This window comes from Callionymus lyra, chromosome 6 (genome assembly GCF_982586985.1).
Source record: "Callionymus lyra chromosome 6, fCalLyr1.hap1.1, whole genome shotgun sequence".
Lineage (NCBI taxonomy): Eukaryota > Metazoa > Chordata > Actinopteri > Syngnathiformes > Callionymidae > Callionymus > Callionymus lyra.
The window spans coordinates 22,041,265-22,063,027 of NC_141823.1; the positions used below are offsets into that span (position 1 = coordinate 22,041,265).

The 21,763-nt window shown below is 41.1% G+C and overlaps 7 protein-coding genes across 12 annotated transcripts; 2 read left to right on the forward strand and 5 right to left on the reverse strand.

Moving 5' to 3' along the window:
- Positions 1-193: 193 nt before the first annotated feature.
- On the reverse strand, positions 194-6,477 carry anks3 (ankyrin repeat and sterile alpha motif domain containing 3). 4 transcript variants are annotated; one of them, XM_087794256.1, is made up of 16 exons: positions 6,381-6,477; positions 5,687-5,871; positions 5,420-5,618; positions 4,129-4,250; positions 3,983-4,064; positions 3,799-3,916; positions 3,574-3,723; positions 2,533-2,637; positions 2,361-2,476; positions 2,182-2,286; positions 1,942-2,066; positions 1,737-1,878; positions 1,393-1,630; positions 1,281-1,337; positions 1,130-1,222; positions 194-1,072 (listed from the first exon to the last, which is right to left on the reverse strand). In XM_087794256.1, the coding sequence occupies exons 2-15, from the start codon at positions 5,851-5,853 to the stop codon at positions 1,140-1,142; spliced, it is 1,809 nt and encodes a 602-aa protein (XP_087650382.1). In that variant the 5' UTR covers positions 5,854-5,871; positions 6,381-6,477; the 3' UTR covers positions 194-1,072; positions 1,130-1,139. The 4 variants fall into 4 exon arrangements, with proteins under 4 accessions (XP_087650382.1, XP_087650379.1, XP_087650380.1 ...); XM_087794253.1 differs by having other exon boundaries at positions 1,281-1,334; positions 2,140-2,286; XM_087794254.1 differs by having other exon boundaries at positions 1,130-1,219; positions 2,140-2,286.
- A 459-nt stretch (positions 6,478-6,936) lies between these two features.
- c6h8orf33 (chromosome 6 C8orf33 homolog) lies at positions 6,937-8,991 on the reverse strand. Its single transcript, XM_087793403.1, has 5 exons — positions 8,833-8,991; positions 8,295-8,671; positions 8,146-8,236; positions 7,546-7,692; positions 6,937-7,203 (listed from the first exon to the last, which is right to left on the reverse strand). Exons 1-5 carry the CDS (start codon positions 8,858-8,860, stop codon positions 7,019-7,021), a joined length of 828 nt encoding a protein of 275 aa, XP_087649529.1. The 5' UTR covers positions 8,861-8,991; the 3' UTR covers positions 6,937-7,018.
- Positions 8,992-9,554: 563 nt separating this feature from the next.
- h3f3d (H3 histone, family 3D) lies at positions 9,555-10,895 on the forward strand. Its single transcript, XM_087793265.1, has 4 exons — positions 9,555-9,660; positions 10,155-10,290; positions 10,368-10,521; positions 10,604-10,895. Exons 2-4 carry the CDS (start codon positions 10,163-10,165, stop codon positions 10,730-10,732), a joined length of 411 nt encoding a protein of 136 aa, XP_087649391.1. The 5' UTR covers positions 9,555-9,660; positions 10,155-10,162; the 3' UTR covers positions 10,733-10,895.
- A 755-nt stretch (positions 10,896-11,650) lies between these two features.
- On the reverse strand, positions 11,651-12,660 carry uqcc4 (ubiquinol-cytochrome c reductase complex assembly factor 4). The gene is made up of 2 exons (XM_087794263.1): positions 12,468-12,660; positions 11,651-12,109 (listed from the first exon to the last, which is right to left on the reverse strand). The coding sequence occupies exons 1-2, from the start codon at positions 12,557-12,559 to the stop codon at positions 11,785-11,787; spliced, it is 417 nt and encodes a 138-aa protein (XP_087650389.1). The 5' UTR covers positions 12,560-12,660; the 3' UTR covers positions 11,651-11,784.
- A 182-nt stretch (positions 12,661-12,842) lies between these two features.
- chlsn (cholesin) lies at positions 12,843-21,684 on the forward strand. Of its 2 annotated transcripts, none has more exons than XM_087794261.1 (6): positions 12,843-12,944; positions 13,451-13,572; positions 13,651-13,749; positions 19,954-20,168; positions 20,834-20,915; positions 21,297-21,684. In XM_087794261.1, exons 2-6 carry the CDS (start codon positions 13,465-13,467, stop codon positions 21,471-21,473), a joined length of 681 nt encoding a protein of 226 aa, XP_087650387.1. In that variant the 5' UTR covers positions 12,843-12,944; positions 13,451-13,464; the 3' UTR covers positions 21,474-21,684. The 2 variants fall into 2 exon arrangements, with proteins under 2 accessions (XP_087650387.1, XP_087650388.1); XM_087794262.1 differs by having other exon boundaries at positions 12,898-12,944; positions 13,454-13,572.
- Positions 13,756-16,114, reverse strand: LOC148077585 (G protein-coupled estrogen receptor 1-like). Of its 2 annotated transcripts, none has more exons than XM_087794258.1 (2): positions 16,065-16,114; positions 13,756-15,232 (listed from the first exon to the last, which is right to left on the reverse strand). In XM_087794258.1, the coding sequence occupies exon 2, from the start codon at positions 15,118-15,120 to the stop codon at positions 14,101-14,103; it is 1,020 nt and encodes a 339-aa protein (XP_087650384.1). In that variant the 5' UTR covers positions 15,121-15,232; positions 16,065-16,114; the 3' UTR covers positions 13,756-14,100. The 2 variants fall into 2 exon arrangements, with proteins under 2 accessions (XP_087650384.1, XP_087650383.1); XM_087794257.1 differs by having other exon boundaries at positions 16,069-16,108.
- LOC148077586 (uncharacterized) lies at positions 16,698-19,617 on the reverse strand. The gene is made up of 2 exons (XM_087794259.1): positions 19,343-19,617; positions 16,698-18,197 (listed from the first exon to the last, which is right to left on the reverse strand). Exons 1-2 carry the CDS (start codon positions 19,343-19,345, stop codon positions 17,187-17,189), a joined length of 1,014 nt encoding a protein of 337 aa, XP_087650385.1. The 5' UTR covers positions 19,346-19,617; the 3' UTR covers positions 16,698-17,186.
- Positions 21,685-21,763: the final 79 nt, after the last annotated feature.

A 21,763-nucleotide genomic window follows, 5' to 3' on the forward strand; every position in this document is an offset into this window, starting at 1 on the left:
CGGTATCAACCTTCAACTGTTATTTACATCTGCATCTCTAAACTAATTCATATAATCTAACAATGTTGCTCAATATCAACCCAACAGTCTTCGCCAGCCAATCAGGTGTCAAGACAGTTGCAGCGTATGAGTGGATGTTAGGAAGTCAACAATATATAAAGTTGTGTTGAGGATGATTCAGTCCGACAGGGGAAAAGACCAGTGCAGGAGGATTTATTCAACCGTGCATTTAGATGACAAAAAAAACAACACACGAGTCACAGCTTCTTTTCTTAACAAACTAAAATGGATTTTACTCTCATTACTGCTTAAACACAAGTGTAACATTTCTCACGTCTTTACTTAAATTGTTTCTTCAAGTTCTAGAATATCTGGAGTTGTGATGGACTTTAGCTGTTTACCATTTCAGTCTGTCCCGCTACTTCGTTCAGTTGTGATGACATCACACCCTGAAAACACTAACGTCTTTTTAATGAGGCTGAAATGTTTCCCATACCAATCGATACATTTAATCAGTTTTTATTTTATAATTCTAACAGCTATTGATTTGGTAATTCCCTGTTAGTCACAAGAATTATCTGATTAACAAAGATCTCTAATTTTTTAGGTGTGGTAATGTTCATTCAAAATGTATTGTACTCATAAAAAGATTTTAAAAACTGAGCGAAATAGTATGACGGACAAAAATGGTACTTACAACACATGAAGTCTCACATTAGTTCACAACCTCTTGACCTCCTGATTGGTTTCCATTACGACAGTAACGTGTCGAGATCATTCATCCATAACGAATGACTCACTTCTCAGTCAGGACTTTAAGGTAAAACACGGCGCCTCATTACCCAGTTGTCCGTCTTCACAGTTTCAGGTGTTCCGATCCAGCCTGGATCAGCTCCTCCACAGCACAGGCGAGGAAGTCGAGCTTCTCTCTGCCCGCTTGTCATGTTTCAGCAGGAACTGCCGGACGCGTCCACCAGCCTGAGACGCTGCCGCGGTGCCCCAGTTCTGGCCCAGCTCTGCGAGCCTTCGAGAGTTCAGGGTGGTGAATCACCCTCCGTCGATATCAGAGCCTCTAGAGGAGACCAATATGAACTCACCCTGGCTTACGAGAGCTTCAAGAGGAACCTACCTGGACGCGATCACGGCCTCTCCCAGCTGTCCGCGACCTTCTCTGAAGCGCTGAGTCTCCTCAGACTCTGAAGCACAGTTTGTAAAGTTCCTGCTGTTGAGCACAAACGCTGATGAGACTCGCACTTGACTCCAGCATCACCGACTCTTACCGAGCTCTTCTTCGTACGAGTCCAGCTTCTTCAGCTGCTCAGCCACGCTGGGACCTGCTGGACGACAACTTTGACTCTCTGAAGGCACATTTTATCGAACCATAAATCTCACCTCTGTTGGCGAGGGAACCGTCCTCCTCCGCGGCGAGGCAGGAGAGCAGCTGAGAGCGTCCGGCTCTAGCTTTGGCCACCGTGGCGTTCATGTCTTGCGCAAGTTTATGGTTTTCCACCAGCTCGCCGTGGACCCGCCTCCACGCCATCTTGTCCTCCATCAGGCATCCCTCCATCACAGTCCGCAGCTCCTTCTCCTGAGACACCTGACTCTGCAGACGCTCCACCTCCTCGCAGCGCTGCACGACACCCACGTGAGTACAAATGAGATTCGTCTCCTATCAGTGGCCACACTCGGAATTTTCCTAACGGGGTCAACAACACAGCAGCGATTAAATGGTTTACTTTGTGTAGTTGAATAGCCATCTCCTGCATTTCGGCCTCCAGCTGGTCGGCATAGGCTTGCTCGAGGGCATCGCTCGGGGGTCGTGCACCGCTGTGCCATCGAGCGATTGCTGACGTCATCTTTCTTTTTGGTCCGAACAACCTGTCGGGGAATTTTTCGGTAATATCTGAAGCTGAGAGCGACGTGAAGAAAAAAGAGTCTCACGTGATGCCGATCTCCTTCAGGTCGTTCTCCGTCAGCGTCAGGAAGATCCTCAGGTCGATGTCCTGCTCCTCCAGCAGCGGCAGGTACTTGGAGAAGCCGATCTGTTCCAGGAACTCGGGCAGATCCTGTGAAGAAGAAGACATTCGGACGGGTGTAACACAAACCCCAAAGTACCGGGAAGTACTTGAAAATACTGGCCTTTGGTCCAGAATAGGGAGAAGCGTTTGCGTGTGCGTTAACCTCAGAGTTTGCTGTCGCGCTGATGTCGTTTCCATGGCGACCCTTTCCTTTCTGGTGATGAGCCTTATTGATTCTGCGAGAACTCTTTTTACATTGGTCAGAATCCTGGAGCAGAAGAGAAGTTGTTAGAAAGTGGAGCTGGAGGAGGAGGAGGAGGACCTGTGCTGGTGAAGGTCCACCTCATTGCTCTCCACCGATCCCTCCCAGTCCAGACCCGTCGCCTGAGGCAAGCTCTCGCTGCTGCTGCCGCTGCTCCTCATGGTCGGCATGTCGTTGTCGAAGAACGGGCTGTCGTCTGTCAACACAGAACTCATGTCTCTCTCTTCAGTCGCTCCATCTGCACCTCCTCACCTCTGCTGCTGTTGCTCTGACCGTCCATCTCGTTGATGGGGGAGGTCACGTCACGATAGCGGATCCCTCCGCTCGGTTCGTCTCCAGGCTGCGTGGACGGAGGCTCTAAGAAGAAGCGAGGAGAATCGGACACTTTAATGGCCAGTTTGGAAAACACAGAATAGGAGTTGGGGATGGTGTCGGTACAGAATTAAAGAATGAATTAAGATTAGACAGAAAATAAGCGAAACAGACAGTTTCAGACAGACAGTCCAGCTAAAACGGGAAGATTTTAAGGTAGAACTTTATAGATCCCTCAGGAGGTCTCCTTCGGGAAATTGTTTTTCCAAGTAGACACAGCAATACCGACGATTATTCATAAAATTAAAAAAAAAAAGAACAAGAACAAGAACAAAGAGTAATAAAAAAAGAACAAGATGACACGATCTAAGTCTTAAATGTAAATTAAATTACAATGTAAATTATACAATTCTGAGTTCGGGGGCAGGAGTGGAGTTAAAGTATCATGATGTTTTATTCTATGTTAGTCTTTGTATCCTTTGTCTTTGTTATTTGTATTTGATCTATGTTCTTTATCTTTAGACTTAGATTGTATCATCTTGTTCTTTCTCTTTATTTCGCTTTGTTCTTGTTCTAATTTTATTTTTTTTGATTATCTTCTATGAAAAATTGCTGTATTTGCTGTGGCTAATTGGGAAAAAAACAATTTAAGATCAATAAAGTTCTACCTTAAGATAAAGAACATAGATCAAAGACAAAGGATACAAAGATTAACAGAGAATGTCAAGATACTTTCGCTCCACTCCTGCCCCAAACGAAGAATTGTACAATCTAATAGCCCGAGGAATGTTCAGAATGTTGAGTCCCTGAGTCTATTAGTGTTGCATCTGGGAAGGAGCATTGAGTATAAATATTCAAATATTTTTGGATGCCTGAAACATTACAATTTTTATAAATAATTTAAAAAAAACTCTTTCTACACTGAAGCACTCTCGTCTCACACAGATGCAGTCTCGACACAAACAACTGAAGTAAACCCACCACATGGTTTTGGAGCTCCTCCCACTCTGAACTTAGCGATGGCTTGTGGTCCGTCGTGGATGCTAACTCCTTTAGCTCGGCTGCGACCGGGCCTTGACCTCGGAGGAGCACTGTCCGAGTCCTCAGAAGAGCTGTGGTCGTCAAAATGTCCTGAAGCATCACGATGACGAATCAAACCTCACAATCAAACACCACATTCACCCTCAAGGTGGCGCTCCTCCTCACCTGCTTTGATTCTGGGGCCGTGAGCGTCGATGAGGGCCACGATCTTGGTGTAGCCGTACATCATGGCCAGAGCACGCGCCGTCTTTCCTTTAGCGTTCCGCTCGTCTACCTTCACCTTCTGAAGCAGATTCAACAAAGAAGTTCTCGGTTGATGTTGTGATGGTTCAGAGAGCCTCACACTCACCTGGTCCAGAAGATACTGAACGATTATTTCATGTCCAGAAGCAGCCGCCTCCATCAGTGGAGTGAACCCCGACCCCGGCTCCCTGCGGAGAGAGAGAGACCTCCAGCATTGTGATGGAAACATGTCGGTGAACAAAGGAGACTCACCTCACGTTAGCGTCAGCATTGTTGTCCAGCAGGAACTTGACCATCTGCTGGTGACCCGTGCCTGTGCAGTGGTAGAGAGCCGTCCATCCCCGGACGTCCTTGAGTTCCAGCTCTGCACCGTGCTATAGGGACATGTCATTTTTTATTGACAGTGAAAAATATCAATACACTTTAATATCGTGATTATCTTTTCACGATACAAATATTCAACAGCACTGTTTTGACATTACATTTTTCGCTTTAAACTAATTATTTTTATCTATAATTGCCATGCAAATATTTATAGCGTTTTTTTGTGTGTTGCAATTAAACTTCTGTCTGCTAGATGGCAGCAGTTGTTGTGGTTGCAGCTAAAGAAAAAATGTAACCCTGCAAGATCTTAGCGGTGACTGAGGACAAGAGGATACAGTCGACTACAGAACTATTAAAGCGGATGTTTGAACATATTTTGGTTTGAAAACGAATGAAAGCGGTTACGACTTCGTCAAGAGTCATGTGGTCTGTAAATTCTTCAACACAAGAGTCAAGTACTCGAACAATACTACAAATATATCCTTGTTACTAACAATATATCGTATTGTTGCCCCTGTAAAGCGATACATAGCTTATCGCCAGATTCTTGCATTGAGGGGATGCTGGAAATAATGTCATATATATATATATATATATATATACTGTATATATAATTCTCCAGGAACTCCGGTTTTTTTCTGGGAATGGGAAAAACTTGGCTTCCTTGCTGAGGTTGCTATACCTGCGAGCAAATCCCAGGTAAGTGAGATGATATTTAAAGAAAAAAAATGTAACCTTTGTTTGTCATTTATCAGACAGAAATAAAGAACTTCAAGCTGCTTATGTTTACTTCAAACATCCCTTTTTAAACATAGAAATCTTCTGTATTTCCATGCCAACTGTTGACAACAATGAGAATGCAGTGATAGATGTTGGATTGCTGTCGTTACCACCAGTGAAGGCCAAAGACAAAGAGACAAACACTATGTAGAAGAGGAGGACGAATGGTCAGTTGTCAAATCATTATCAGAACCTGTTGGGGGTCGTCGTGGTTGTGGGGGAACCTCCCGAAGACATCATTAGCAAACAAAGTGACACCCGAACTGATATGTTAATCATTAGGATGCAACTGTGGGAATCTCACACATTTAATTCATATGCAACTACGAGAGGGACGTTCATTCATTCAGAGATTTGTGTGAAGTTATGGGCTTCTATATCTGGAGTTTGCCTTCACCCGAGTGTGCAACGTGGTCATCAGTGTGTGTCACTTCAGTACCTGCAACAGGAAGTAGGCGATGCTTTCGTTCCCACAGCTCGCCGCCAGCATCAGAGGAGTCAGTCCTTTTGAAGTCGTGGCGTTGACGTTCACGCTGGCCTCCAGCAGAAGATTGACTATGTTGTCATGACCGATGTAGGAAGCGTACATGAGCGGGGTCCACCCCCCCATGTTCTTTCTATTCAGGTCCACTTCCTGCCTGGTTATGAACAGCAGATTTAAAATTGTTTTTTATTCCAAGCGAGCCTCGAAGTGACTTGTCGTTACCTTATGATGCACTCGGCCACCACGTCGTACTGTCCGATGGAGCAGGCGGTGTGCAGGTCCAGAGGGACGTCCAGCTCCTCAGGACGCACCAGAGAGTCTCCGAGCCACAGGGACAGACTGGAGCCCAACTGCTCCGACTCACTGGCCTCGTCGCTCAGCTCCGACATCTTCTCCACTGAATTTTCCTTTGAAATGAAATATATTTAAAAGTTTGGATTATAGTTACATGGATCGTTTAGCTTTGGCACAAACAACGACAAACATTATTAGGTTGAATAATAAATTAATAAAATGTATCTGTGGGAATAGTGAGCTACAATCCTTTATTAAAATAATGTGATGTATATTCAATTTTATTTTTTCATATTAATGTCAGCTTTTATTTTGAACTCGACAAATGAATGCGGTGTTTTTCAATCCACACACAATAATGAATAAGAAGAAATGTGTAATATTAACGAGATAAACTAATTATTGATAAGATATTTTTGTGACCACTATAAAAAAAGTAACGTTTAGGCCGGCAACTCTCTTTTTTAATGAATTTTTAAAAGGTTAAATAATTGAACCTCGGCATAGATACGAACGTGATTATTGTAGTTTTGGTGCCATTGTATACATTTTTCTGTCTCAGTTAGCTTTGTTTTAACGAAGCTGAGCTCTCGGTTCAAACCTTTCTGTTCCTAACACATACCTGGCCAAGAAGCTTCCACGGATGTAAAACGACAGTCAAATTCGCGACTCAAGTTTGTTGTCAGATGAAAGAAATAGTTCAAGCAACTAAAACTTTTTCTCTAGGGCCTCCCACCTAATACGGTCCGTGTTAAAACAAGCATCGCCACTTCCTGTTAAGAGGTTCCTGTCTTCACCCTTCACTCCAACACTGATGCGGGGTTTAAAGTTAGATTTACTTAGACCAAACAAATGTAGTAACAATATCATTACAAATTCGCTATTACGTGTTTAAGTGTGCAGGAGTCGTTCAAATAAATACAGTAAAAGTGGCGTTTTAATGGCGGTCATAAATAATAAATGGTATATAGCTAAACTTTATTTTTTACTATTAAAAAATAACACCATTTGGGGATAATGACTATCTAAACGAGTTTTTTATAAAAATTAAAACATTTGAAAAATTTGTGTTTGTTTAAATTGATGGTAGATTTAATGGCCTTTACGATTAATATATATTCTAATAAGATGATGGCATATGGGTAAGTTTATTGTACAACAACAGATCTACATACAAGTTTGCTCACACATTGATTTATTTAAGGATAAAGGCATGCTGGGGTTCACTTTAAAAAAAACATTTGCTTCTTCACATGTAGATCACAAAAAATTGAAGCGAAACTCTGTCGTCGAAGCTGTGAAGACGAATTTTTCCTCATTGCTCTTGCTGGAATCCCCATCCGGAGTATTCTCCTCAGCAGCCGTGCTTTTGACTTCAGCTCTGCGGTTGAACACACACTTCTTCGGGGAACTGGACACAGGTTTGACTTTGGCAGCTGAGAGTTCTGAAGAAGTTAAAAGACATGATGGTCACTTACTGTTTCTGAACATGCTTTTTTTATCTATGTAAATAAGAAGGTGTGTGTGTTTGTGTGTGTGTGTGTGTGTGTGTCTGGCTAATCTAAGTGTCTTAAGACTCACAAACCGCTCGACAAAATAGCTATACAATTACCATGTAAATGAACCAACTCTTAGTGAAGGTTTGGGGGGGGGGAACTCAGGTCAAGGAGGCACCCCCATGAAGATCTAAAACCTCCATTTTTTAGACACTATTACTGGAAAAATATTTTACAAATATCTTGTACGATAATCATTTTTTCGGCTAGGAAATGACTTGCTCAACTCGCCTGTCTGAATCATTTTAAACTGTTTGCTCTTCTCTTCCTCCATTTTCTTCCGGTAATCTCCCGCCATGGCTCTCATTACTTGTCTCTTCTTGACCAGAGGAGCTTTGGAGCTGCGAAGAGTCTTCAAGGCTCGAGATGCCTCCTCCTCTGAAACAACAAGCAAAACAAAATTAGGTGAGTTTGTGTTAAATGTTTCTAAAACTGATGTAATGATCCCTGCACAACTCCCCTAACCTAAGTGGATATTTAAATTGGAGACAGCCTGTCTGACTCCAGGGAAAGACGCAAAAACACAAACATTGGTAAAATGGTAAATGGCTCTTTAGAGCTTATTCATCACCCAAAGCACTTTACACTTAGTAACAAATTCACCCATTCAAAATAACACTGGGAGTAGGCTGCGACGAGCACAAGCATCAATCTATCATCTGACCTATGACGCCCAATTGTTTGTCTTTACTTCACTTATTAAAAAGTGAAGCTCTACAAAAGATGAGAGATGAAAAAAAGGTAGCACCCGTTTGTTTTGAGATAGTTTTAGAAGAATTCCAACAATTGAATTGACCTCTGATAATCATTTCACAAATCAAAGTTACTTACTTTGTCGACTTGTAGCTTTCTGGGAGCTCAATCCAGTCTGAAGCTGCTCAATACACCAGTCGAGCTCTCGGTTCAGCTGCTCCTCTGCGCTCTAGAACACACGCTCACATCAATTCACTGGACATATGAAATAAAAACAAATCACTGACCAGTTCCACATTTTCCTCTACAGCAATACTGGGATCCTGAGGTTCTACTGATGCCCCCTTTTTCTTTCCAGACCTTTTCTTCTTCTTGGATTTCGATGGTTCTTTCGATGACGGGACATCCTGGACATCACCGCTAACTCGGCTACATGTGTCTGGTACGTCTGAGGTCTCTGTGGCCATGTCTTCCTCTTCGATTAGAAAGTTGAAGGCAAAAGTGGAACTTGTAGACGCCTGGCTCTGTGGTGGTTCGTCTGTCTTTGTTGCTTTTTGGACGACTGCTGAGCCTTCAGAGAGGAAGTTGAACCTGAAGCTGTTGTCACCTTGATTCCAAAAGGATGTTGCAGCTTTCCCATCGATAACACTGTCTGTTTGGATATCTGTTCAATGAAAAATGCATATTACATAAAATAACTCATGGTGTAGCATAAATTAAGAGCGGTTGTACAAGTTCATATATCATTAAAATCACATTACATGTCAGTTAAAACATCAACACAGAAGTCATGGAGAATAAATCCTACTTATAAATCACAAATACCCATAAACATAAGTCTCTCGTCGTCCATGCCGCTTATTATTGTCAACTTTCTTATTCATCGCATTATTTTCCGAAGCTTCTTGAGAGATTTTCGGGTGAAGAAAATCATTCAGGATTTAGAATTTCATGGTTTCATTTGTTTTCGTATGTTTCACTCGTCGTCCAGAAACTCACCAGAAGTGTTTCACTAAAGTCCATCCGTCTGATGACACTGTCCAAAAAAGTCGTTCCGCGCTTGAGAGCAAAGCGCGGGACATTTGAAAAGTCAAATGAACTGTTTAATGATAACAGACGAATGGTTAAGATATTAAAACATGTGTGACGATTATTTAAACAGTTGACATGTTGAATACCAATTTATCACAAATAATTGTCAGATGTAAATGATGCTTATTAGTGGCGCTCTTTTTAAATAACCGGCTTAGTTGGTGGTTTAGAAGATTCAGTTACGAATACAACACATTGTGGAATTCGATTAAAAAAAACTTTATTTGTATTTAAAATTAAAAAAAATTGAAAAAGGCATTTAAGTTACTTGTCACATTGTATCATAAAGACTGTTTGGTTTTTTTTTATTTAAACCTGTTATAGATTAGAATCATGAAACAAAGGCATTCCTGAAGCCATCCAAAATTCACAGGCACGTACACTGACGTCATTTCATCCTCCTCCAATCACGACCCGTCGCTGGCTCTCGCCTCAACCAATCGCGACGAGATGTGGGCGGAGCCACTTTAAGACTATAAATCCCCCCGGCTGTGCTCGATAGTCAACAAAGTCTCACGTCGTCTTCGCATAAACTCGGGTGCCTCAACAGCAACACTTAAGGTAATTTAATGGATATTTGTCGAATTTAACGATTGTAATCATTTCATTGTGGTCATGTTTTCGTTCCTGCTTCTGAGCGAGAAGAAGGTCGATCGTGTTTATATTTCCTCTCACACCGAGAGCCCGCCAAATGTGACGCGAGGCTAATTTACATTTTATTTTCCTCATACTTATGAAAACATGAACACATTGATCAAGGAAATATCTTAACTACTCGATAAGTCAAGTTTTAATGCTGATTTTTCCAAGTGAACGGTAGACAATTTTATACCGCCAAAGCAGCCTGGTGGCGCCATTTTACCTCCATGTTCGAACGAGCCTCTTGTGACGGGATCGTTGCGAGACAAACAAAGGCAGCAGAATTCGTAGTTTTTACATCCGCTGTGTCTCTAAATTGTATGTCTCTCTAGGTTTATTTATGTCTGTTTGGGTACGTTTGTATGAATTGTTATAAACACGAGGTTATGCTGACTAGTTTGTGTTCTTGTTTCCAGTTTTTAAAATGGCTCGTACCAAGCAAACCGCCCGTAAATCCACCGGAGGAAAAGCTCCCAGGAAGCAGCTGGCCACCAAAGCTGCACGTAAGAGCGCGCCCTCTACAGGCGGAGTGAAGAAGCCCCACAGATACAGGTAGAATCAAGGTTTCAGTTGTTTGTTGTTGTGTCAAAGTTCAGTGCACATTTTTTGATAACGTTTTTTTTTTTTAGGCCTGGAACTGTTGCTCTGCGTGAGATCCGTCGTTACCAGAAGTCAACTGAGCTGCTGATCAGGAAACTGCCGTTCCAGCGCCTGGTCAGGGAAATCGCCCAGGACTTCAAAACCGATCTGCGTTTCCAGAGTGCTGCCATCGGAGCTCTGCAGGTATGTTCACCTGAACCATCTAATGTGACAGGATTTTTTTAATTGCATTTATCTGACTGTTCTTCCTCTTCTTGACCAACAGGAGGCCAGCGAGGCATATCTGGTGGGTCTGTTTGAGGACACCAACTTGTGCGCCATCCACGCAAAGAGGGTCACAATCATGCCCAAAGACATCCAGCTGGCCAGACGAATTAGAGGAGAACGTGCTTAATTTGTCTTTGACTTTTTTACATTTGTCTTCTGGTCATGTATTTTTTTTTTGTTTTGAGATCACCCCCTTTTTACCATTACTGTCTTTATCTGGAAATGCTTTTTCCAACTCTTTTATTCCGTTGTCATTTTTGACATTGTAAATAAACTTTCCTCTACCTCAATACTTGCTTCCAACTTATTTTTATCTGTGCTTCTAAGCCCCATGGTCATGATTTTCATCAATACTGCAAGCTACACTGAAGGGCACCCAGTCTGTACAGAAAAGTTATTAACTAAATGCTTGAACTACAAATTTGTTAATTGGATTAAGAGAAAATGGGAAGTCCAACTTTCTTAAAGTTCTTAGTTCTTCTCGGTTCTTTCAGAGTTATTCATTGTCAGACTCCTCCTTACATCAGTGATCTGATCCAGCCTTACACCCCAGCTCGGGCTCTGAGGTCCGTGGATCAGAATCTACTGATGGTTCCACGCACACGGTTCAGGACCAGCTTTGGAACGATCTTCCTCTCCCTGTGTTTGGATCTGACTCCTTCAAGAAACATCTTAAGATGTTATTTGTGCAGGTTTTTTCTCAAAGTGCCATATAAGTACAAATTACTTTGACACTAATGCCTGCCATACACTTCATTCTCTGGCACCTGTTAATGTCTACATTCAGCTTCGCACCAGTCATGCTGGCAGCAGTAGTGATAAATAATTTAAGAATCATGAGCTTGACTTAAGCTAAGTGATGTATAAAATACATTAGTGAAGATTTGAAGTTTTTAAAAGCTGCTATGGAGATATTAGGCATTACTTAAGTGATCCCTTGTATAAACATACAACTTTCTTCCAATTGCAGCTAAAAATCACAAATGGCAACCAACGATACATTCAAGTTAATAGAAGATCCAAAGTGACATCTGTGTTCTTTCATGAAAATGTATCCATTTATTGAAAAAAGGCAACATGATTCAACTGTTAATGAGGCTGATTAGGTGACAATGCACATTCAAATGCAGAAACAAGGAAAATAAATACAATCATATTTACAGCAAGAGTCCATCTGATTTAACTAGGTTTACTTTGCAATGGTTCCTTATTCTGAACCAGTTCAGGAACCAGAGGGTTCGTGGGTCTGCCGATCACTTCGTCGACTTCAGTACCCGCTCTATAAGTGCACCACAGAAGGAGGACGATGCCAAACAAAGAGATGGGCAGGACTTTCCACCATGGTCTCTCGTGTTCACCTCCCACACTTATATCAATCTTCCATGACTTTGAGCCTGCTTTACTGGTGGAGAACTTCATGGGTTCGATGTTCACCTCCTCCTCGGTCACTTTGTCTTTGGAACGCCTGGTGCAGCTCTGTGTTAGCGACCTGGCACAGATGACGCTGCAGGAACACACAAGGAGAGTTTTAGATGTAGTCCTGACACTATTGGACAATCATTGTAAAGAAAAAAGGGTAGAAAAAAAAGAGATGAATAGTTTTTTTTAGAATATATTTGTACTACTGAATACTGGGAGCTTATCAAATTGGGGGAAAAAATTACACAGCTTCAGAATTAACAGCTATAAGCGTCTGTAGTATTTCATGAGAATGCATTAAACAACCACTTACTAGTATACAGGAAGCCTCAAATGCTTCAAGAGCTATATAGCATCAAATCCCTTATGACGTAAATTAGCATCTGTTCTTACTATCTCTGTTACAACATTATTACATCAGTTACCCTTCACTACAAACTCACCTCCGGCTCCATGTCTCGGTGTGTCTCAGCGGTTTCCGACCGACAACCGCTCGGATGAGACCGGTAAATACTCGTCCTGTAGCCACAGACATCTGGAACAAGTGCGTTGGTGTTTGGACCCACCGACAGTTCACAGAACTTTTGTTATGTGCCCCCTGATCAGGTCATGTAACCACAGAGTTGTGCAACCTGTATTCCCTTCCGGAATGAAGCATTCATCACTCGTTATTGGTTCCGATCATATAAATCACACTCAAATGTTCTTATGTTCTTCTCGCAAGTATATATGATTCATACATTATTAAACGTCTTTCACTTGAGAGCTCAATATTTTTTTTTATCAATCACAATAAAGTGTCAGACTTACTAACACTACTTTGGACTCTGACCAATCATTGTGAAGCACAGTGGAGCCACTTCCGTGTTGCGGCTCCATGCTTGTTTCCACGCAGGAGTTTTCTCAACACTAATATTTCAGTAAGTCAATGTGTTTTTAAAATGTGCTGACACATGTAGTTGCAAACTATGACTCGGTAATGGCGTATTTAATGCGATGTTTCTTCTTAATATATAGCTTACAAAATAACTTGTTGTATACATTGAGTGTAGTGTTTCATGTGTTGCGAGGTTGACGTAAATATATACAGACGGGATATACAATTTATGTTTTGGTTTAAACTTGATTTTATTACGTGTCAATTACGATTGTTGTAGTTTTATAGTTGGTGATGTAATGAACTTGCCTTCTTTCTTTGTTGATGTCCTCTGTATACCAGATAATGAAAAAATGCTTCATATACTATAAACTATCTTAATCCAAACATCAGATAAACATTGTAAAACTCTCACTTAAATATGTTGTTCCTTTGAAGCTTTTTGTAGTTTAACTTTAATTACATAAGAGGTGGACAGTTTGTGTATGTTTTGATATTTGAATTGAAAAAAACATCTTCAAAAAAAATAAAACGCACTGTATCTTATAGTAGATCATCCCAACATGGCAAAAAGCAAATCACCCAAACGAAAGAATCTGGAACCGACTGAAACTGAGGCTCAACCAGACCAAGTAGAAGTTAAAAAGAAGAAGAAAAAAGTGGACAAAGAGGTGAGTTTGTTTTATACGTTTATTTTTTCCAAAAGTTCATTGAATTGTATAATTTAACACCAGTTTTTTTTTGTCCAGGAGTCTCCAGAACAGACCCCCCAGGACACGGCTCCAGCAAATGATGTAGAGACAAAAAAAGAAAAGAAGAGTAAGAAGAAGAAAGGGGCCCAAAGTGAGGTGAGATTAAAATGTGTAAAAAGCACAAAATCCTTTTTTTTTTTTTTTAAGACTATCAAAACATGGGTTAAATGGTAAAACCCATTTAAAGTGTCTTAATCAACACAGAGAATCATGTTTAGAAGAACAATTTATATTGTTTAAAAATGTAACCGTTATTTTCCAAAAGCAGCCTCTTCTGCAATTACAGAAAAAACACTGTTATGTAAAACACAGTTTAAAGATTGTTTTTCAATTACATTCAAGTAATTTTCTATAGTATCCATAAAGATGTTAAATGGTGGATGGATAGAATTGTTAAATTTGCCAATCCAAACATGGCAAGATTTTTTTTAGTTTGTTGTCTCATTATTAAGATTCAGGCGACGCTCTGTTGATAAACTTTCTTAGACCAAATGTGTCATTTGTGGAGCCGGCTTTAAGGGGGAGAAAATGTTTCAGCTTTTCTTGAAAGCTCTTTCCAAGGAAGCTGTAGATGAGCGGGTTCAGGCAGCTGTTGGAGAAGGCGGCCAGCCGAACTGCATGCCCGGTCCACTGGTAGTCCTCCCATAAGGTGTTGGTAGGGTTCCCTGCTCTTAAGAGGTGGACGCAAATAAATATGTTCTCAGGCAACCAGCAGAGGAAGAAGACGAACACGGCTGCTGAGATCATCCTCAGAGCCTTCTGTCTGCGTGGCCTCTGATAAAGACAAAGTTGTTTCCCGCTCTGACGGAGCACCCGTGAAATCCTCCAGTAGCACAGACCCATCACACAGAAGGGCAACAAGAAACCCATCATCACTTCCAGCCACTGAATCTGAGACACGTTGGCAAAGCAGAAGTGTGTCTCTCCAGCGTGCTGCACTTGAGCGGTTGTGAAGGGCAACATGGTGAGCAAGCATGAGAGAATCCAGATGAGGCAGGAACTGAGACGAGCACGTGGTGTGCTGCGACCCCTCCAGCCTGTTATCGCTAGTAGCCGATCGCAGCTCATCCAGGTCAGGAAGAAGACGCTGCTGTACATGTTGATCTGCTGGAACAGATTCATGAACGTGCACAGGATGGCCTTGTCATAGTATCCTCGCTTCAGGTTGAAGACTTCAATCAGAGAGTCACCCACGAGGGCCAGGTCAGCCACGGCCAGGTTTACAAAGTAAAGATCAGGACCCTTAAGGTGACCCTTGTGCTTCAGGTTCACAACAAGGATAAGGGTGTTTCCTATCAATCCCACCGGGAAGAGAAACACAAGGTAGAGGCAGGAGAGCACGAGGCTGGTGACGTAAACCTGAAGCCCCTCGGAAGCCCCCTGCTTTACATCCAAGTCTGCCACAGATATGTTGGATAGAGTGAGGTCGGAGATCACTGTGTCATCCACATACATTTCTGTGTCCATAGTATTCCTCCGCTTTATCAGGCCAATCAATCTTTGTCTGTCATGGTGCCATATCTTCAAAGAATTGACACCATGTCTGAGGTTAAAGCTTCTTTTGGATCCCCCCGGAAATCTGAAAAAGATTTTAGTAAATTAAAACAAAAGTAGAAAACTTTAAATGTTATTTTGGGTCACTTTGATATATTTGGATGGCTTAACTTATCTTTATCCTCCATTTGTTTTTTCACTGCTGCTGTCAAATATTATCTTACTCATTTTCACTTGTGGCTTATTCTCTGAGATAACTTGACTGGAGAAGTGTCAAGAGTCACAGATGAATGTTATCGGTAAAAATGTGTTATTTTTCATATGAAAACATCTATCAGACAATAATAATCAATACATCCGATTTTTTTCCATATCTGTGTGGCAAGATAACAAATGATCCATTGTCTGAAATATATGGCTTTTGTTTTGAAACATCTAGAACTTTACCTACAGGACAACTGACTTGAAATTTTCTCACGGTACATGTTCAATTTATCAGAAGATTTGAACACTGACAGCAGAAGTAAAAAAAACAACATCTTAATTCAACCTAGTTACCCACCAGAAAATTAACAAGAATGTCCTCTTCCGACCTGAACTGACTCGAACAACAACATGGCCACCAAAGGGAGAAAGAAAATTCCATTAAATCTTCCTTATATCCCAACATCATATTTCTATGAGGTTGCATCCACAAGAATTTGAAACCCAGTGGGAAAAAAGACATAAAGCACATGTTTTTCATAAGTTTAAAGCTTGTAGCACCTGCTACTCCCAAGTGCAATGTTTTTGTATAAACAGTACCACAGTATACCCTTTTAAAGATACAGTGATGCATTGAATTAAACAGACACTTTAAAATGACAAAGATTGTATTAAAACGAAAATGTTAAACTACATTTAAGAGTTTTACTCACCTACATTTGTTCAGACATCATTCCGTGACATTTTCTCGTCCTGAAGCGACAGTAACCAGGAGTGTGCGTGTGTGACACCACCATTTACACTTGCACCCATAAACACGGCTTCAAACAGAATGCAGGTGCAAACACATGACGTTGTTTGGTAACTTTTTCTTCAGTTTTACAATAATACGCGTTTGTATGTTGTCTGTATAATGCTTTTCCAGAGCAGTGTCACACTGTGAAGTTGATTTTACACACAAAGTCTGGAAGTTCACTAACTTATTTTTGCATGTCACATGACAACCATTTTTGTGGCTAATGGTTAATATTCACCTGTGCCTAACTCAAATAATGTACAGTTAAAGAAAACTATTTTTATGTGACTTTAATATTTTAAATGTATTTTTCTCAAGGCTAATGATACTAGCTACTAACAATGCTAGGTTATTTGCTGTTGCAAAGGAGAATCATTTGAAATAGCCAAAAAAAGAAACTGAATAAAATACATTTTTGTTTAAAACATAAGTTTGTAATATTAGTAATATTGAACATATTTTTAATATTATTTTTTTGCTGTTGTAGTGACAGATAATAACTTGTAGGTAATTGTGGTTGAGGACAGTAGTTGTATTAGGAGCTGTTTTTCTAATAGATAGATAATGGATAGATAGATGGATGGATAAACTTATAACTTGTATACCTGGAGTAGAGAATTATCAACTGTAAGATAAACGGACTAGTTGCTTGGGTCAGAAGAAAATGGTCTATCTACTTATACTAGAGTAGTAGTTTTTGTTTTTCATTTGTTTTGGTGACTAAATATTATTAAAATCAGTGTAAATAGTTGATGTTTATTGTAGATAAAGTCAAATAAAAATAGGACAGATGTGGTGGTTGAACAAGTTATAGATGATGACAGGAAAAATTGTGCAGAAAAACTAGTTGGGACAAAACTGGATTTATTGATCAAATGAAAGATGCATAAATATAGATTTAGTCGAGCCACAGAAGTGACGGAACAGTGGAGGGATATGGAAGAAAAGTAGAAATCTCAGGGCCGAGGTAAAGCAGATGCTATACAGGTGGGTTCGGGAAAAAACAAAACATACGTGATTTAAACCAAACTTGGAGAGTTTATGACTCGATGTCCTGCAGTGTGTCTGTGATTTCGATGTGCGGTGTGATGATGTTTCTTGTGGTCTGTGCACGAACCGGACTCCGACAACAGTCCCTCATTTGACTGAATATTCCTCGTAGACTCTCCCGACTGGTTCTGTGCACCAGCAGCACCAGCAACAGGCTGGCACTGCTCCCCGTGAACAGCACAAACTCTGACACGCTGAGAAACGCCTTCCTATGTTGGCCTATTTCTTCTCCTTGCCTGGCACTACGCACAAGTGATATGCCATAGAAGAGCTGGCAGACCAGCACCACAGCGGTGACCGCTAGGAAGACCGGACCCTCCTCTGAGCCGGAGAGAAACCGTCCTTTGGATTTCTTCTGCCGAATACACCCACATATCAGGAGAACCAGTATGAACGAAAAGGGAATCAGAAAAGTTAGGCACAACTTTGCTGCAGGGTATGAAACTCCAGCTTCACCTTTATCCATGAAACAGTTCATGGTATTTTGTAGATCCTCTCTCGGTCCTCGAATACCAGCCAGGATCAGGGCGATCAGAAGTGAGGAGACGCCCACCACACCAGCACACACCCTGGCCTTCCTCAGGGGGGCGCTGGACGGTGGATCCAGAGTCAGGACATAAGCCATGAGCACCAGAACAAACAGGCCACAGAGAGAGACGGTGTTGATTGTGAAGGAAAGTGCAGCGCAGCCCAGAGCCGTCGTCCTCGGGTAGCTCGGTCTGTAGGCGACGGCGTAGAGAGAGAGGAGCAGGAGCAGCATCTGGACGCCACTGTAGACGCAGAGCAGCCCGTCGATCCAGGCCAAACGTCTCTGCGCTCTGTAGCTCTGGCTGAAGCTGTAGAACAGGAAGCAGCCTGCAGCAAAGCCCAGAGCGGCGAAGAAACTGTACACGCAGTTGGCTGTGTAGATGTCATCGACTGCTATTTCCTCCATCACGTCGTTTGAAAAGTTCCTGGTGGAGGGGTTTTCGGGCAGTGGTGGTGGAGTGACCGAGTTTGACTGCAGGGAAACAGAGAATATACACATTAGTTAAGCAGAAGACCATCTAGTTCAAATAGCCTTAATATAATATTGAAAATCTTGCATTAAGTATAAGTAACAGAATGGAATAAAGGCGTGATTCTAGGATTTAAACAAGTACATGACTTGATGTTATCATTTGAGCTTCAGTTGTGATTTTACTCTTTCATTTCATTTTTACACCTATCTATTTAGATAAATCATCAAAGAACTGATGTATATACAGGCGTCATTACGTCCTTACAAGGAACAATCAAATCCTGCAAGATCCAAGGTATGACTGAGAACGAGAGGATACTGCAGCTTTTAAAGCCTATATTTGGGCATGTTTATTTAAGTTTCAAAACAAATGTAAGCAGTTACGACTTTGTCAAGAGTCATGTGGTCTGTAAATTCTGTACTGCCAGAGTCAAACACTCGACAATACCACAAATATAGCCTTTGTGCTGCAGTACCATGATATATATACCATTGCCCCTTTATCATGATACTTTTTCTATCGCCAGATTCCTGCCAATAAACACCCCTAGTGGCAAATATTATGATAATTTTTTATGACATTTGAATTAAATATTATTTTTCTTTTACTGTTTCACATCCTAAGAACCACACTTGGCCCGGGTCCAATCTTGCCCAATACCGGATGAGTGACTTTATACATCCACCCATCCATCTGTTGTTTAATACTTATTTGGATTCACTTCAAATAAGAAAAGAGACCCCAAAAATCTCCTAAGCCAGTCCTAGGTCTTCCCTGGGCTCTCTTTTAAGATTGATGTAATGTAAAAGTTACAGCTACAGAAAAAAGGTGGCAAGACCAGAGCAGAAATGGCTGCTTTTGCTGGAAAATTCAGCACTTAATAGCTATGAACTGTGACAAAAAAAAGTCTATTCGTGCTGGTGGTGGAAGAAATGTCAAGAACACTTTCATCTAATGCGGAATAGAATCCGGCTGCAACTTTGCTGTACAAACTTCCAGTAGTAAATGTTCTCTTCATCAATCAACTGTGTGATCAAACAACTTTTGACTCAAACTTGTATCGGGTTTCAGAAGCGCCCTGGTTTGGGTAGTTTTCTTCTGTTTGAGGAAGTTCCTGCAGAGTACAACACATGTTTCCACTTACCATCTCTGCTGTCGTCACTTTGTTTGTATCTTGCGATGGTGCTGGCGGACTCGGAGCCAAAATCTCTGAAAATGATGCTCACCGCTGGACTGACTGCTCTCCGAGAAGAGCTTTTCTACGTCCGAGTGCACAGAAAAAACGGCAGCATACTTTCTCAATGACTTTTTGTTGCCGTGTGATCAGAAAGTCTTGCTCCCCTCCCTCTTTTTTTCCGTCAGCAGCATGCAGACAGAGATCTGTTAAATGAGAGAGCATACTGGCTCCCTTGTTTAACTCCCACCAAAGCAGTCTGGCAGTTGTGGTGACGTGTGCGCTCACCTTTTTAAAAATCTACATTTAAAAGGTTTTTATCATTGCATTAGGTTTATTATTATTTTGGGCCGGTGTGTTTCAAATAACGCACAGAAAGGAAGTCCCAAAATTTCCAAATAAATGATGCAGGGTGGTTTTCTGTGTAGGCATAACATACAGGAAACAGCAGCTACACAGGAAGTGCTGTTTTAACACAGACTTTAACGAAAGTCTTGTTCTAATCACAGCCTGACTTGCAAAAAATGAACATAAACAAGCAGCTAAATCACATGTTTCGTCTGACTTCCTTTTGTTTGCAGATTCCAGATCAGACGTGTCTCCCCGAAGAGGAGACTCCTGCTTTAGAGAGTGAGGAGGTCCTAAACCCAGACGAGGAGCGGGTCCTTCAAAGGAAGATGAAAAAGATTCTTAAAAAGGAAGAGAAGGAGAGGCTGAAGGTCGAGGGGAAGACTTCTGAGAAAACTGAAGCATCAGCAACGCCGGCGTCCCAGCAGGCCCTAGACTACTTGACCTGGTGAGAGCTGCTTATAGGGCCGTAAAGTAACACGAGGCATTCTTGTTGAGGGAAATATCAATATTTTCACAGAAACGGAAACGACGTTGGGAGGAAAACAATTTAAGTTTAATTGGACGGTTTAAAAAAATCCTGAAGCGAAACAATGTGTTGAAATACAGAAATCACACATACTTAAAGTCACTTAAAGTCACTTAAAACATTAAGGACGTGTGGATAATTGGATAATTGGATAAAGATACATCATTTGAGAATTTGTCATTATGCGGTAAAGAAGGAACACCAGAGCGGCTCAAGTTCTTTCAAGCAAGTTTCCTTCTGCCACCAGTTGACTAGTTAAAAACTTATTTGTTTTAGTAATTTAAAATACTACAAATGTCATTAAATTCTATAAATGTTTGATATTGGATACATGACAAAATGCGTGTATATGAGTAACGCTGCCATTGTTTTTATTTTATGAAATTTTGTAAAAGATTATTTGTAGCATTTCCAAAACCTTATCAGAATGTTTTGCCCAAAAAGAAATGTACTTTTGTTATTTTGTACTTTGTTGCTTTTTCCGTCATGTTTGTCTGATTAAGAGTGTGAGGGTGTGCGACCATGGACGTCTGTGGTATTGTTTATATGTGACACTTTGTGTTGAACATCTGCCTTTCTTACAGTTGGTCTGACCAGCGTGACGTGTGGAAGTTCCAGAAGACGAGACAGACCTGGTTACTGCAAAACCTGTTTGACCCAGACATGGTAAATACCTACAACTAAAAGGCTAAAGGTTTGGTTGATGCTCCACTGTCGAAAGAAAAATCAGCAGAAGTTTGTACAGGAGGGAATCATCAAGTGTCTGTCATGGTGACCTACAGTGCACTTATTAACACCCAAAATATATTTCCACAATAATATGGTGAATAAAACATATTGGCTTGCTGAATATATATGTAATATGTTTTGGACATGTTTTAATCATCTTTAAAAATTAAAAGCAATATTAATTTCTAAAGGGATTATTCTTGCCTTAAATTCTGTGAAGATCATTTTTTTATACTGCGCAGAAAGAGTGTATATACAATAAGAATACACAACATAAACTGTCCGGCTAAGTAAACACATGGCTCATTCCATTTCTAGATTCCTGATGACAAGTTTTCCATCATGCTCGAGTACATGGAGGGTCTCAAAGGAGGAGCCAAAGACACCACAGTCAAGAAAGCTTTGGTCCTCGTGGAGTCCGGACAAGACCAAACTGATGCAGGCATCCTGCAGAGGGCGCAACGAGCCAAAGAAGTAATCCAACTACTAACTTGATGAAGTTGAGAGAGACGGCGTCAGAGACTGAAAAGACTTGGAGGCAGAAACAACTGAACGGTCTCTATGTTGTCTTAAAGTGCGCACTATTTTTTGTGACTGCTGTTTTCTACAAGTCTATCCATTTGGTTTAATCGTTTTTATACAATGTTAATTTTGACATGTAACATACACATTGGGGCCATAAAAATAAATCCAAATGACTAATATCTGTAACGCGTCTTACTTTCCACCGGCTGCCATTTTGAGTCGTTCAGTCCGCAGCGATCAAATATCCAGCCACTGTCTTC